The sequence below is a fragment of the Manis pentadactyla genome, chromosome 11 (assembly GCF_030020395.1).
Source record: "Manis pentadactyla isolate mManPen7 chromosome 11, mManPen7.hap1, whole genome shotgun sequence".
Classification (NCBI taxonomy): Eukaryota; Metazoa; Chordata; class Mammalia; order Pholidota; family Manidae; genus Manis; species Manis pentadactyla.
The window spans coordinates 91316434-91329651 of record NC_080029.1 but is presented as its reverse complement, the minus strand read 5'-3'; the positions used below and the strand labels follow the sequence as shown (position 1 = coordinate 91329651).

The window sequence follows — 13218 nt, the reverse complement described above, 5'->3', positions numbered from 1 at the left end:
GTGGGGTTAGACATTCTGAAGCTACCAAATGGACCCAGGCTGAGGTGTGGGACACCCAAAGACCGCAGTCTCTCCCCACATCCTGTGTGGTGCTCATGGCGCTGTGTGCCATACTGTATCCATTTTTGGGGTATGAAGAGGGGAGGGTAAATGACCTTTCTAAAGCTTCCCAGTGAGTTAGAAACAATCAAAAGCCAAACCTCAGGGTTTTCCCGCACTGTTGTTCTGTAGGACACAGTTCATTTTGATGGGAGACTGCAGATTTTCAGCAGTTTCAGTAACATTTTTTTTATTCATACCCACAGAAAACAATTATTTCTAAAGGACAGGAATGAGACTATTGAATGCTAGCACCAGCTCTGCAGCTCCTAACTAGCTATGTGAGCTTGAAAAAGTCATATGATTTTCCTGGAGCCAGGAGTTCAGTTAGATATAGGGGGTCCATTCCAAGTTTAATGCTCCATGATTCTAAAGAATATAATATACCTTGACACTTGGTAAGCTTCTTAAAAGGCAGGGCCTATGCATAGACTCTGACCTGGGTCGTTGTCTTAGGTGCCCAGGGAAGGGCAGGAGGGAGCAGCCATGCAGAAGCAGCACAATGGGAGACTTCCACCAAGCAGGCCAGTGGGACTTTCTGGAAGTGGAGGTTAAGGCTGAGAGCAACCTGCAGATGAGCAGGTCCCTCAACTCAACGAGGGAGTTGAGGCCCTATAGGAGGACCACCCCAGGTGTGTCCAGGCACTGCAGCCTGGTGTCCAGGGGTGGCCCATCAGCGAGCAGCTTTGGTCATCAGCCAGTGAGCCCCACAAGGGCTGAGGTAAGGGAGCCGACACTGGGGGTGAGTGGAGAGCTGGGGCAGGTACACATCTCCTGCCATTCAGCCCAGGTAAAGCAGGCCCCTGAGCACCAGGCAGCGTTCAGGAATAGGGTGCCAATCCTAAGGGAGCTGGAGACTGGATGGGGAGTCAGCCTTCCCTGATCGGGGGTTAGTAGCTCTGAGGCACCATGCTAGTAGGTGGTGGGAGGTATTGGGGAGCCCTGCAGAGCCCTGGCACCTGCTCCAGGCCTTGGCTCTAGGAAGAGGTCCTCGTAAAAAGCCCTTGTGGATGGGACACCGAGCTGTGGGGCTTCCAGCTTCAGTTGGGACCAGCTCCAGAGCGAGGCAGCCTAGCACAAAAGGGCGAGAGATATCCACAGGTCCAGTCAAGAGGTTCCAGGAGGACCCAGGCCAAGGGGACGGTACATGGTCAGGTAGTGAGCAGCCAGCCCTCCCCCCTCCAAGCCCTTCAGTGCTACACAGGGCCCTCCCCCAGCCCTACCCAAACCAAGCCAAGCAGCCACTACCCAAGGCATGGAAATTACTAGTCTCACCACATATTCATCATATCCTCAGGCCTGCAGTCAGAGTACAGGATTCCCGAACTGTGGGTTTTAGTTATCTCAAAGAATAGTGTAAATGTTTTAAATTGTTTTAATCTGAAAAATAAGTAAGTAAACAATAAGTGTCAAACTAGTGACTGAAAGGGTTAGGAACATCCCTCCCAATCTGTACTTGTGGCAACAGCCATGCAGCACAACATGTGCTTATATGAACGAGACCTTTTTATGTGATGTTAGCATTGTCTGCTCCAAGCACATCAGTGTCTGCGCTATGCACGTATGGTCAAACCTTAGCAAAATATTTTTGTCTGTGCCCAGTGTGTGTTCATACACAGAAGCCCTCAGCTGAGCTAGGGAATGGATCTGCTTACCCCCTTTATTCAATTTCCATTCTTCCACAAGATTACAGTAGAAGTCTGTTTTCTTTAATAGCATTTTCCATAGCTGCATAGTCATTTTCTTTTTGTAATCACTGCTCTGTTTCTCATCCTTTCTTATTTGGGTTATTTTCTTGACTTCTAATTACTCTGTAGAATTCTAGATATACAAAGAGAACTTTTGTAATGAACATGTCTTTGTATCCTAAAGTTGGAAGTCAGTGAAAGAGTGCACATGTTAAGGAAGGGGAGATACACAGCCATGCAGACCCCTCCCGGTAGGGCGCTCCACCCCTCGGGTAACAGTCTCCTCAAGTGACTAGGGTTTCTAGGGCTTCCCCCTCATGTGCAGGGGACCCTTCTCCCAGAGGGTGCTTGTGCCATCCAGCCTGGTCTCAAGCAGCTGCTCTTATGCAGAAACAACTTCAGTGTTCCCTGTAGAAATCTCAGGGTCTGGACTGTCCACGGGAAATTGTGAGAATTCCCATGTCACTGTTCACTGGACACAGGTGTCTACAGATAAGCCGTTCACATCAGCCTGGGCTTTTTTTCCTGGTGCTGGGCACCAACCCAGGTGAACCTTTCCCTTCAGGTCTTCTGGTTAATCACCAGAACTAACGTCTTTCCCACCCAGGGCTCACTCCCTGCACGGATGTGGAATGGCCACTCAGAGGCACAACTGAACTATGACCCTACAATTCCGCAAGTCAGTCACCTTGCTCAGGAATACATTCTAGGACAGGGTTCCAAGAGAAATGCTCTGTGCAACCCCACCTCAGCCCCACCCCATCCCAGGCAAGCAGCACTAGGCCACTGGGAAAGCAGGGAGCCCAGGGCATTCTTCGGGCTGCTCTGAAATCCCAGAACCATCATTAGCACAAGAGTAGGTTAGCAGAGGTTCGTTCTAATCCTCCACCTGCTCCTGCTGGGCAGTCAGAATGTGGCCTACCTTCCTGACCTTCTAAGCTGCAGCCTCATACATGGCACTATCCCACATCTGGCTCACACCTCCACCCATGCTCTTGCCTCTCCTGGACCACCACATCCTTCTGCTCACCTCCTACCTGTTCTTCAAGGCCCAACTCAGATGTCACCTCTTCCTTAGATAAGCCCTCCACGGCCTTTATCCACCACATTCCACCTCAAAGGTCTTTTTCTGGCTCTTCCTCGAGGCCCTTCACGGTCGGGTTTTCTCTGCTCACTTTCCCTGGGTGGTCTTGTCCATTCCTGTGGCTCTGACCACCCCCTCTACTCCAGCTCTCAAGCCGGTCATCCCAGCCAGCTCTCTCCAGAGCTCTGGGCCTCCGCTCCAGCCACCTTCAGATAGCTCCACCTAGAGGTCCCTCATACACCTCCCATTCTGCACACCCAGAGTCAGGCTTGTAATTTCCCCCTCATGCCCCAGAGCCTCTCCCTCCTGTCCCAGGGGCCATGGCTCCGTGAGGTGCCTGTTATGTGTTGTGATGCAGATAAGATGCCATTGTGTTTGTCCTTCTGGCACAGTCCCAAATGGCATGTCCTCACTGACATACACCTCTTCAGGTACATGCCTACATCATCAGCTACCTGAAGAAAGAGATGCCGAGTGTATTTGGGAAGGAAAACAAGAAGAGAGAGCTTATCAGCAGATTGCCAGAAATCTACATTCAACTGCAACGAGAATACCAGATTTCTGCAGGCGACTTCCCGGAGGTCAAGGCAATGCAGGTACTGGAAGCCCATCGCAGCATCACAGGCAGGGCACCGGGAGGCAGTGCCACCTTGTCTGGCTGGCTGCTGGTACACATGAGGGTTTCCTGGTTTAGGATGGAGGAGCACGCAGTGCACAGCTGAATCCCAGCCTGGAAAGGCTGATGAGTAGCCACTTTAAACAGGTGTCACTTTAATGGCAGAACAACCTTGAACACAGCCTAAGAGGGCTGCTTATCTGGTTTTTTCATATAAACTTAATTTATATCTTGAAATGTGTCCTCTTTTCTTTAAATGTTTCAGATGGCTGGCAATCTCTGCTTTATTGACAGGAGTCTATTGTCATGCATCACCATTAGGAAGATGAATTCATTGCATTTTTCTTCCATAAATGAGATAGGCATTCCTGCACTCAGAGGATGAGTTGGGGTTTTTCTGGCCCTAAGATGGCTCACGTGCGGGCCACGGGGCCCCTCAGGTACTCTTCCTGGGCAGAGCGAGCAGGTTCAGCTCTCGCACCCCTGGGTGGGGCCTGGCACTGCACCTAAACTGAGGGGCAGTTGGTTCCTTGCATCCTTCAGAAACTTTTCTTCTAAATTTTTTATTAAGTTATTATTGATATACAGTCTTATGAAGGTTTTACATGAAAAAACAATGTGGTTACTACATTTACCCATATTATCAAGTCCCTACCCATACCCCAATCCTTCAGAAACTTTTGAAGGAAAATTGGTTTCTTGACTGAAATGAAAGGTATGAGTAAATGCCCAGTGCGCACTGTGACCTAATGGGGCTTCTGTGGCTCATAACCTCGTGGGGCTGCCACAGCACCCACCCACCAGGAGATGCTGCTTCCAAGCTGTGAGACACCACTGAGCCTATCAGGGGGCCACCACAGGCCTCCCAACAGGGCCTCCACGCCCGTCTCCAGGCGACCTCCCATCACATCTGTGCACGTGACCCCCAGGGCCGCTCATGCCCGTGTTAGCCTAGGCCTGGCTGGGTCACAGGATGCCCAGGCCTCTCAGAGCTGGGGCACAAGGGAGTCCCTGGGGAAGAACACGAGGAAGCCATGTGCCCCCTCACCTTGGTCTCAGGAGCAGTCATGCCCCGTTTAGCTGGACAATACAGAAAGGGTCTGAGCCTCTGTTAAGACCCCTGTGGGTCAGGCCCCAATCCAAGTGCCTTAACACCTTTGATGGACACCTAAGTGCCTAGGACTGGGTGTGAGAAGTGCCACCTGACAGGTGCCCCGTTCACCTGTGTTCATATATTCATTCAACCAAGAAATACTGATTGAGCCTCCTGTGCCCAGGCCCTGTTCTAGGCCCCTGGAATACATCAATAAACAAAAATGAACAAATGGCAAAAGCTAAAATCCTTGCCCCTGTGATGTGCACATTCTGGATTGTAGTATTGCCATGGCGGCTGCAGCTGGCACTGTACCTTTTGGCAGCAAAGCCCGTTGTTGGGACACGTGCTCCTTGTTACAACATCAGTGTAATTTATTACTTTGTTGTGTGTCTGTTATTTAGTGGCTCTCTGCCTAATGAGGCTGAACCTTCATGAGGCCAGTGACCCATGTCCTGTGCACTGCCGTGTCCCCAGCGCCTGGGATGCAGCAGCTGCTCAGTGAATATGTGTTCACTGAGTTCACTGAAAAGTTAGTGTACATTTAGATAATAGCAGGCCCTAGGGTAGTGAGTTTCTCAGACCCTGACCTAGCCCTGACCCATGCTCATAGACCAGTGGTTTCTGGAGCAAATACCCAAAGCTGAGAGAGGATTCCTCCCTGGAAAGCTAGTGGCCCTGATCACACCACCCCATTGCCTTCAGGGAATCCCCAGGGAAGAAGGCAGGCCAGGAACCCATAGCAGCTTCTTACAGTCACCCACTACTTCAAGCTTGTTTGCCATCACTTAGGAAGCTCGGGTTGGGGCCGTTGTCATCCCTGAGTCTGTTGAGCATCTGACGTCCTTTCCAACACAGGCGTTCAACTATGTCACATCAACTATGTCTGGGACAGCAGCAGAGCCATAAGCTTGAAGCTGTCCTTATTATGATCTCTCCACATCTCGGGGTCACTCAGAGAGCTCGCTGATGCCAGCTCGAAGTCTCTGTTTTCCCTGTGCTCCCCTGGACCAAGTTGGTTGGGGTGACTTTTAGCCGTAGTTATGAGCCAAGTGTATATAAAAGGCTTTTGCCCAGTGCTGGGAAAAGCCCATGACCTGCTGGTGAAGCTGCCTGTGTCTGTCCTGCACCCTTTCGGGAGGGAATTGCCGCACCGATGTGTCCATACTGGAGAGTGAGGACAACACTAGCAAGGCCGCTGACTAGCTTGTCCTCCGAGAATTTTGCACCCCCAGCTGACTGGCAGCCTTTAAACAGCAGGGGGCAGCAGAGCCATCCCCATCTGCTCAGACCCTCCAGGGGATGGGGAAACTGCTTCTGAACGTCGGGAATGAGTAGGCAAGGGATAGCCTGGCAAAGACTGGGCTGGGAACTGGCCTTTGTGTCTTGGGAGGGAGCAGTTTCAGGATCCCATGGCTTTGATGGACACATTGTTGATGGGTAATCTTTAAATTCCACAGTGTATATCCAGCCCAATAAAAAGACCAGATGGCAGTGGTTTAACTTGTACCTGATAGTCCCTGGCCAGGGAGAGGTGGGATGAGAGTGTAGGCCATACTTCCTATGTGCCCTCCAGGCAGGAATGGCTGCTGCTGTTACTTCCTGTCTACCCCTGCAAATATGCGGCCATTCTTGCTAGCTTTCCAAAGGTTTGCAGTTTGAATCCACGTCCCCTGCAGGCGGTGGAAAGTTTGGGCGGTCACCACCCTCAGCTGTCTGCTTGGCCAGACACAGAGCCTCTGTGTGTGCTTGGAGCCCAGGCTCATTCACGAGGAAACAGGGTAGGTGTTCCTGTACCCAGGAGAATCCAGACTTGTTTACTGCAGCAGTGCTTGGATTTTTGTGTAGGCTGCCTGCTCTCCTCCTCCTGGGCTGTCTTTCTCAGCTCCCTTGGCTGATTGAGATTTTGGCAGCAGGAGCCCAAAATGTTGGCATCATTCTTTGGTGCTGATGTTGGGGAGCGATGCAGGTGACCGTGGTCGGTCAGTGAGGATAGAGGCCACATAAACTGGAATGCATTTTAGAAACCAGGCCTGCACTGCCCTGTTGCTCTGAGCACAGGCTGCTGCATCAGCCCAGCCCAGCCTGGGTGGATAGCAGCAGGGTTTGCTACTGAGAAGAATGTTGGTGGCACCTCTCTAGAGATAAGTCAGTCCGTTCAGCTTTCAGTTCTGTCCCCTCCACCATCTAAAGCTCAGGGCTCCACTTCTAAGTAATAGCATAGAATGTCTGCCCTGGTGGTACAGCCAGAGACTGCAGTTTTGATTCTCCATTACAAAACAACCTAAATACCCAACTACATGGGACAGGGTAAATGAAGAATAGCCCAACTATGCAATTCAATATTATTTAGCTATTAAGAATAAGGTTGTATAAACATTAATATCATGGAAACATATGATACATTATTTCTTTAAAAATGCAGGTTATTAAACAGTATGGTCTTATTTCAGTTAAAGTGTGTGTGTGTGTGTTTGTGTGTGTGTGTTTATAGAAGTGTATGCCCAAAAATATTAGCAGAGGTTATTACTAGGTAATAGAATTATAAATGATTTAAATTTTATTTCTGTATCAGCTTTGTCCCAAGTTTTTACCAAAAAAGTGTGGTACTTATGATAGCCCAAAGTTTTATTTTTTTAAACTGCCCATCACATTACTTCTGCCCAAAACAGTCAGATTTGAGGGGTTTGTGGAACTTTTTTTCCTCAAGAGTCTCCCTGCCTCATCTCCAGAAACTTGCACCCCTGGAGGGCCCCTCTCTGATCCTCTAGAACTTTCCAAACAGGACTTCACATCAAGTCCATATAAAAACAGCCATGCCTGGAATTTTCTGCATTTATTTGGCAAAACTGCTGTTAAAGACTATTTTCAGAGATCTTTGAGGCCCCACATAAAAGTCCTGGGTAATTCTCACAGTTCAGAGCCAGAGGAAGTTTGTGTCTTGCAATGAACGGGTGATCTCTGCCCTCAGACAGTGAGGGGGTATGGCCTGTGCACCTCAGCCAGGGCGGCTGGGAGGCAGGAGCTTTTCTCACCTGCGATTCTGATGTGACCAGTCAGTCCTTTCCTCTCCTTTTTTAATTACTTGGTTTTTCCCTTCTAATGACTTTCTTCTTTCATATTATCATTTTTCATTATAAGCTAAGTCAAGCCATTTTTGAAAGCAGACGAGAACTAAAAAATGTCCTTCCTCTAGTACAACATAAGCTCCCTGAGGTCAGAGACCGTGGCTTTTCATATTTATATCCCCAGGCCCCAGAAGAGGGCCTGGCGTGTAACAAATGGCCAGTAAATGTTACATGGATGGATGGGTGGATGGATGGATGACCAGGGAGAACACAGGTAGGAAGGGTTATTTCTACAGTTCCATCCCAGTGCCTCTCTGGCATCTGTGGTTGGCTCCTGTCTCCGCTAGGTAACTGCCATGTCTTCTAGGGCCCCCTCCGGAGCCTGTGCTCCTGCTGACAGGCCAGTTCTCCTAGAAGGTGGTGCTGAGACCTGCCCTGATCTGGCTGGTGATTCTCAGCCCCATTGGCTGCGCTTATACTCCCCTCCCCTCCCTACTCCTCTCCTTCTTACCAGTTTCAACTTTTACTTATTTGTACCTAAACTAGGTAACTTTAACTGATCCAAAAACGACATCCTTAAATAATTGTTTTACCTAAGTAAGTCCTTCTGTCCCAGCTTCACGTTAGAACACAAAAAGCACTAGTCAAGAGGCAGAAGGCATGGGCTCTAGTCCTGATCCGCCAGGATGCCCATGTGCTTCTCATAAAACAGGATTAGTGGTACCTGCCCTTTCTTACTCCCGGCATTGTTGTGAAGGTCAATTGAAGTATGTCATGAGGTCCAACTTAAAAGATAAAATACCAAGTCTCTAGAACACCACCTCCCAAAAAAAGGCAGGGTGAAGGAAGCTTGTCTCAAAACCCTAGGGGGCTGCTCTCCCTCGGAGGCCCACCAGCAGAGGTCAGCAGCTGTAGGAGGACACGGCAGCCCAGGCATCTTGCTCTCACTCCAAAAGCCACTCCCACAGCTGGCAAATTTGGATGTGAGGACCCCAGCAAAGGGAGCCCAGGGTGTGGGACGTCTGCTTTAAGGGAGGCTTGTCTCCCTCTGACTTCCTGAAGAGAGCGTGTAACCAGGTCTATGGCTTCTCCTTTGGCAGGAACAGCTTGAGAACTACGACTTCACCAAATTCCACTCACTGAAACCCAAGTTGATCGAGGCCGTGGATAACATGCTGAGCAACAAGATCTCGTCTCTGATGAACCTCATCAGCCAGGAGGAGATAAGCATGCCCACACAGCTCGTGCAGGGCGGTGCCTTCGATGGCACCACCGAGGGCCCCTTCAACCAGGGCTATGGGGAGGGCGCCAAGGAGGGGGCCGATGAGGAGGAGTGGGTTGTGGCCAAAGACAAGCCCGTCTACGATGAGCTCTTCTACACCCTGTCGCCCATCAATGGCAAGATATCGGGCGTCAACGCCAAGAAGGAGATGGTGACCTCCAAGCTGCCCAACAGCGTCCTGGGCAAAATCTGGAAGCTGGCCGACTGTGACTGCGACGGCATGCTGGACGAGGAGGAGTTCGCGCTGGCCAAGCACCTCATCAAGATCAAGCTTGATGGCTTTGAGCTGCCCAACAGCCTGCCCTCCCACCTTGTGCCCCCCTCCCACAGGAAGTCCCTGCCGAAGGCTGACTGAGGGGCAGGCGGTGTAAGTGGGCATCGGAGGGCCTGGGCTGCAGCCTGTGCTGCCACTGACTCACCAAGCAATGCTGGGCAAGGCACTGCCCTCTCTGTGCCTCAGTTTCTCCATCTGCAGAATGGGGAGGGCAGACATTGGACACTAGATGGGGTTCTTTTGCCTCTAAAATTCCCTGAGTTTCTGTTCATATACTGAGGGGAGGGTGGACAAGGGGATTGAAGATTTGAGAAGAAAGAGAAATTGCCCAAAGAGTACTCAGAAGCTGCAGAGACAGACATGGGGGTGGGCTTTGTGCGGTCCCAGGAGCCGCAGGAGGGAGCTGGGGGCTCTTCTGGGCTTCACCGGATTCCTCTTCCTCATGCACCTGCCTAGAGCTTCTGTCTGTCCCTCAGAGGGCATCGGAAGGGAGCAAAGCTCGTCTTACTTATTTTGTTTCCTACTCTGTTTAGAAGGAAAACAAAATAGAGCAGAGAGGGTGTCTGTTCTCTCCAAACCATCTACCAAAGAGAAGACTGCTGCCCCAAGGTCTGAAAGGAGGATGCATATGTCTGTGTGTGCCCCTGACCTTTCTGCAGGGGTCCCGCACAATGGCAGCCAGGTCAGCAAAGTGCAGATGGCCCAGCTCCCCACTGACTAGCTTCCCAGGGCCACCCCCCAACCCCAGGGCCTTTGCAAAAAAGTTGTATTTGGTTAGGAATTTAGAACTCACAATATTTATTAACCCCTGGCAAGATTTCTAGTATTCATTCCAAGTCTTGTTGAGGTTTGAAGATTAGCTGTTCTTACTGGTTTGTTCAATAATTTGTAGCAAAGTCTATTTATCATTCTTAAACCACCGTGAGGAAAAGAGGCAGTCCTCCTCAATCATCAGTTAGTGTGGTTACTAGTCCCCAAGGCTCCTTGGTCAATGGCAGGATTGAAATTCACCACAAAATGTGTCTTGGTGCACACAGCATCCTGGGCCTGTGGACACAGCAGGATGAGGGGCCAGCCTGCCCCAGGCTATCAGGTAGAAGAATCAGTCTACTAGTGTTACACACTATTTTTATAAAAAATACGTATTTTTATTGTGTTCAATTTTGCTTTCTTACAGGATAAAAGCCTTTATACAGAAATAGGATGGAATCTTCCATAAAAAAACCTTTCCTTCAAGGGCTGTGTGTTTTGTATTATGAGTGCCCATCATGAGGCAGCATTTGGGCACACTCCCCAACCCTGGCTCCTGCACCCCCCGTAAAGCTCTGTGGACCGCTCGCTCAGATGCCTGTGCCAGGTGGAGATGGTTACTGCGCACTGCACCCTCCCTGCCATGTGGGCTCCAGCTTGGGAAGGCAGCCTGGGGGCTCATTTCCTCCATATTTATGCAATAAAGGAGAAAGACACAAAATAGTGGTGGCTGCGAGGTCTGGGGCCCTGCAGGCAGTGGAAATGAATGAAATCAGAACAGTCCCACCTGAGCCTTCCAAAAAACAGATTTTTTTTCTGAAATCACCTGTAACATCAGTGTCCGAACTGCAGACTGAGGGGAAAATGTTTATTTTAGAGAAGTAGCCAGGTGCCAGCCCTTGTGCTCTCTAGCTTACTTTCTAAATAATGTCGTTTTAAGAGAAGTAAATGCATAATATGGCTTTTAATCTGAATGAGCACTTTTATATTAGATACATAAAAAAGGGACGTCTATAATTACAGTTCTGCGATATGAGCAGATAGTTTGTGAGCACATGAGGGCTGCCAACGGTGCAAGCTCAGGCCAATCCCGCCAGGGTGAAAACAGAGAGAGAAGAAGACAGAGTTCATCATGAAAAGTGGACTGGCAAGAAAAACGCTGGAAAACATCAATGATGGGGACTCGTGAGAATTCACACAAAGTTCCCTGAGTCTGGGTCCAAATGCCCATCCCCCAACCCACAGTGCAGCAGTGCCGCAGAACGCGGAGCCCCAGGACCTCTTCACCTTGACTGATTACATCACCCTCCCTGAGCCCCACAGACTTCAAATTAGGCGCTCTGCAGAGTGTTTATGGATTGGGCAGGGGGTGCAAGTAGGTAAACTCTAGCACTATGAAACTATCTTCATGCTCTCCATGATTCCACAGAAGGAAATCTAAGAATCTTGAATCCTGAAAAATCTGTTTTCTACACAGCACATAATAGCACCTAATACAGCCTCTAGAGTCTTGAGTTTAGGGGAGGAAAATGAAATGTTCAGCCTGCTCCTCCCAAAGTCAGCTTCCAGGCAGTAAGCCTGCTGAGGAGGCCTTCCTGAGCCAGTCTGTAACGAAACTCCCCTGAGACCTGCTGACCCTCGCCAGCTCCGGGACCACGTGCACACATCCCAGCTGCCTTGGCCTTGCACTCTAGCCCAGCGTCTCAACTCTCTCCACACACCCGGATGGCCCAGGGTAGGGTCTCTCCTCGAGGCAGGTGGCCCTTCGCTGAGTGGGCCGTCACTTCCCCAGGGCTGGGTGGGTTCTCTTTGTCACCATTCAGCAACAGTGTCCTTGAGCGGGGGGAGGGGGTTGTGCTTCCTCCTACGGGGTAATGCGCCTATGTATCGGGACTGGCGTCCAGGTGGGTCGGAGAGGAGTGAGAAGAAGCAGAGTGCCTCCTGCTCTCCCACCGAGCCCCCTTCATGGCCATCCCGCAGAAGAGGCCTCAGTAGTGCCCTGGCCCCACCACCCCTGACCGCCGTCCTTTCCTGTGATGATCCGGGTCTCCTCGGGAGCCGCCCGTCCACCGCACCGGGAATGTCTCATACTGGACTCCATCCGCCAGGGTGGGGGTTAACCACCGGAGTCATGGCCTGGCAACTGCCGGTGGGCCCGTTCCACTTGGCACCATCACACTCCTGTGTTATACCCAGAGCAAAACCCCAGACAGATTGCCTTGACTATAAGGAAAACATCTAACAGACACTGTTTATTTCCTCTAAGGAATGTAGCAGAAGAATAATATTCTTAGGACAGATAACCACTGAGTTTATTCAGGGAAACATGGGCCTAATTTAAGAGTGTATCAGGTTATATGTTAGTCAGCAGTTAATACACAATGCTTCTATTTTTTGTAATCTTGTTTTGAAGTGTCAAAGACACAATCTACTGATCAATAAACTTCTGAAAAAAACCACTACCTTTCCTTCATTGACTCTGGTTTTCCAGTGACTGAGTCCCAGCTGTCTGAGGGTAAAGTCGAGACCCCTTGAATCCATTCTGAGATGAGGTGGGAGAGTTAGGGGGAGGACACAGCCTGGCTGCACACAGCCCCTGCCACCTCTGAATCTTCCTGTGTTCTCTCCGACAGGAGACTCCCCACATGGGGCCTCTTTAGAAGGAAAGCAGCTCTGTCTGCTGAGGGCAGAGGCTAGGCCTTGGAGCAGCCCCAAGGGAGGCTCAAGCTCCAACTGAGAGTGACTAGAAGCCAAGCTTGGAGGGGACTGGAGACAGACCCTCCCATGGCTGGGATAGGGCATCCCTGAGCTCTCACAGGAGACAGCGGCCTGCCATGACATCCTCCGTCCAGCACACAGGCAAGCCCATGCTCCCTAAGATGTAGTAGTGCTAGAGTGGATCCCTGTCACCCCCTTCCCAGGGGTGAACTTCCCATGGAAGACATCTAGGTTTTTCCTGCTGGCCTCCATTTACCTTTCTGGTGATCCAGCCCTGGGATTTTTTTGCTGAGCTCTCCCAACTTCTCCATCTTCAGTCTGAACCATGAAGATAGGGTGAGACAGACCCCACACCCTCTTTCCAGGATGGATTCTGATTCACTTGAGCCAATTAGAGTATTTCATCCCTCTGGTCACAGAAATTGGTTCAGGAATGGATATGTGGCTCAATTCAAGCCTATGAGAGCCACACCCCTCAGACTTCCAGCTTTTGGGAGAGATGTTCTCTCCTCAGAACCAGGCAGTGTAAAGAAGCCAACCTATTGG

General features: G+C 50.3%; 1 protein-coding gene across 1 annotated transcript in view; it reads left to right on the top strand.

Annotated features, from left to right (window-relative positions):
- EHD4 (EH domain containing 4) overlaps positions 1–12413 on the top strand; it is a 76774-nt gene extending 64361 nt beyond the window's left edge. The window contains exons 5-6 of the mRNA XM_036923762.2: positions 3303–3467; positions 8749–12413. Of these exons, the coding sequence (XP_036779657.1) occupies positions 3303–3467; positions 8749–9285 (702 nt within the window). The 3' untranslated portion in view covers positions 9286–12413. The remainder of the gene's footprint in view (positions 1–3302; positions 3468–8748) is intronic.
- The last annotated feature ends 805 nt before the right edge of the window (positions 12414–13218 follow it).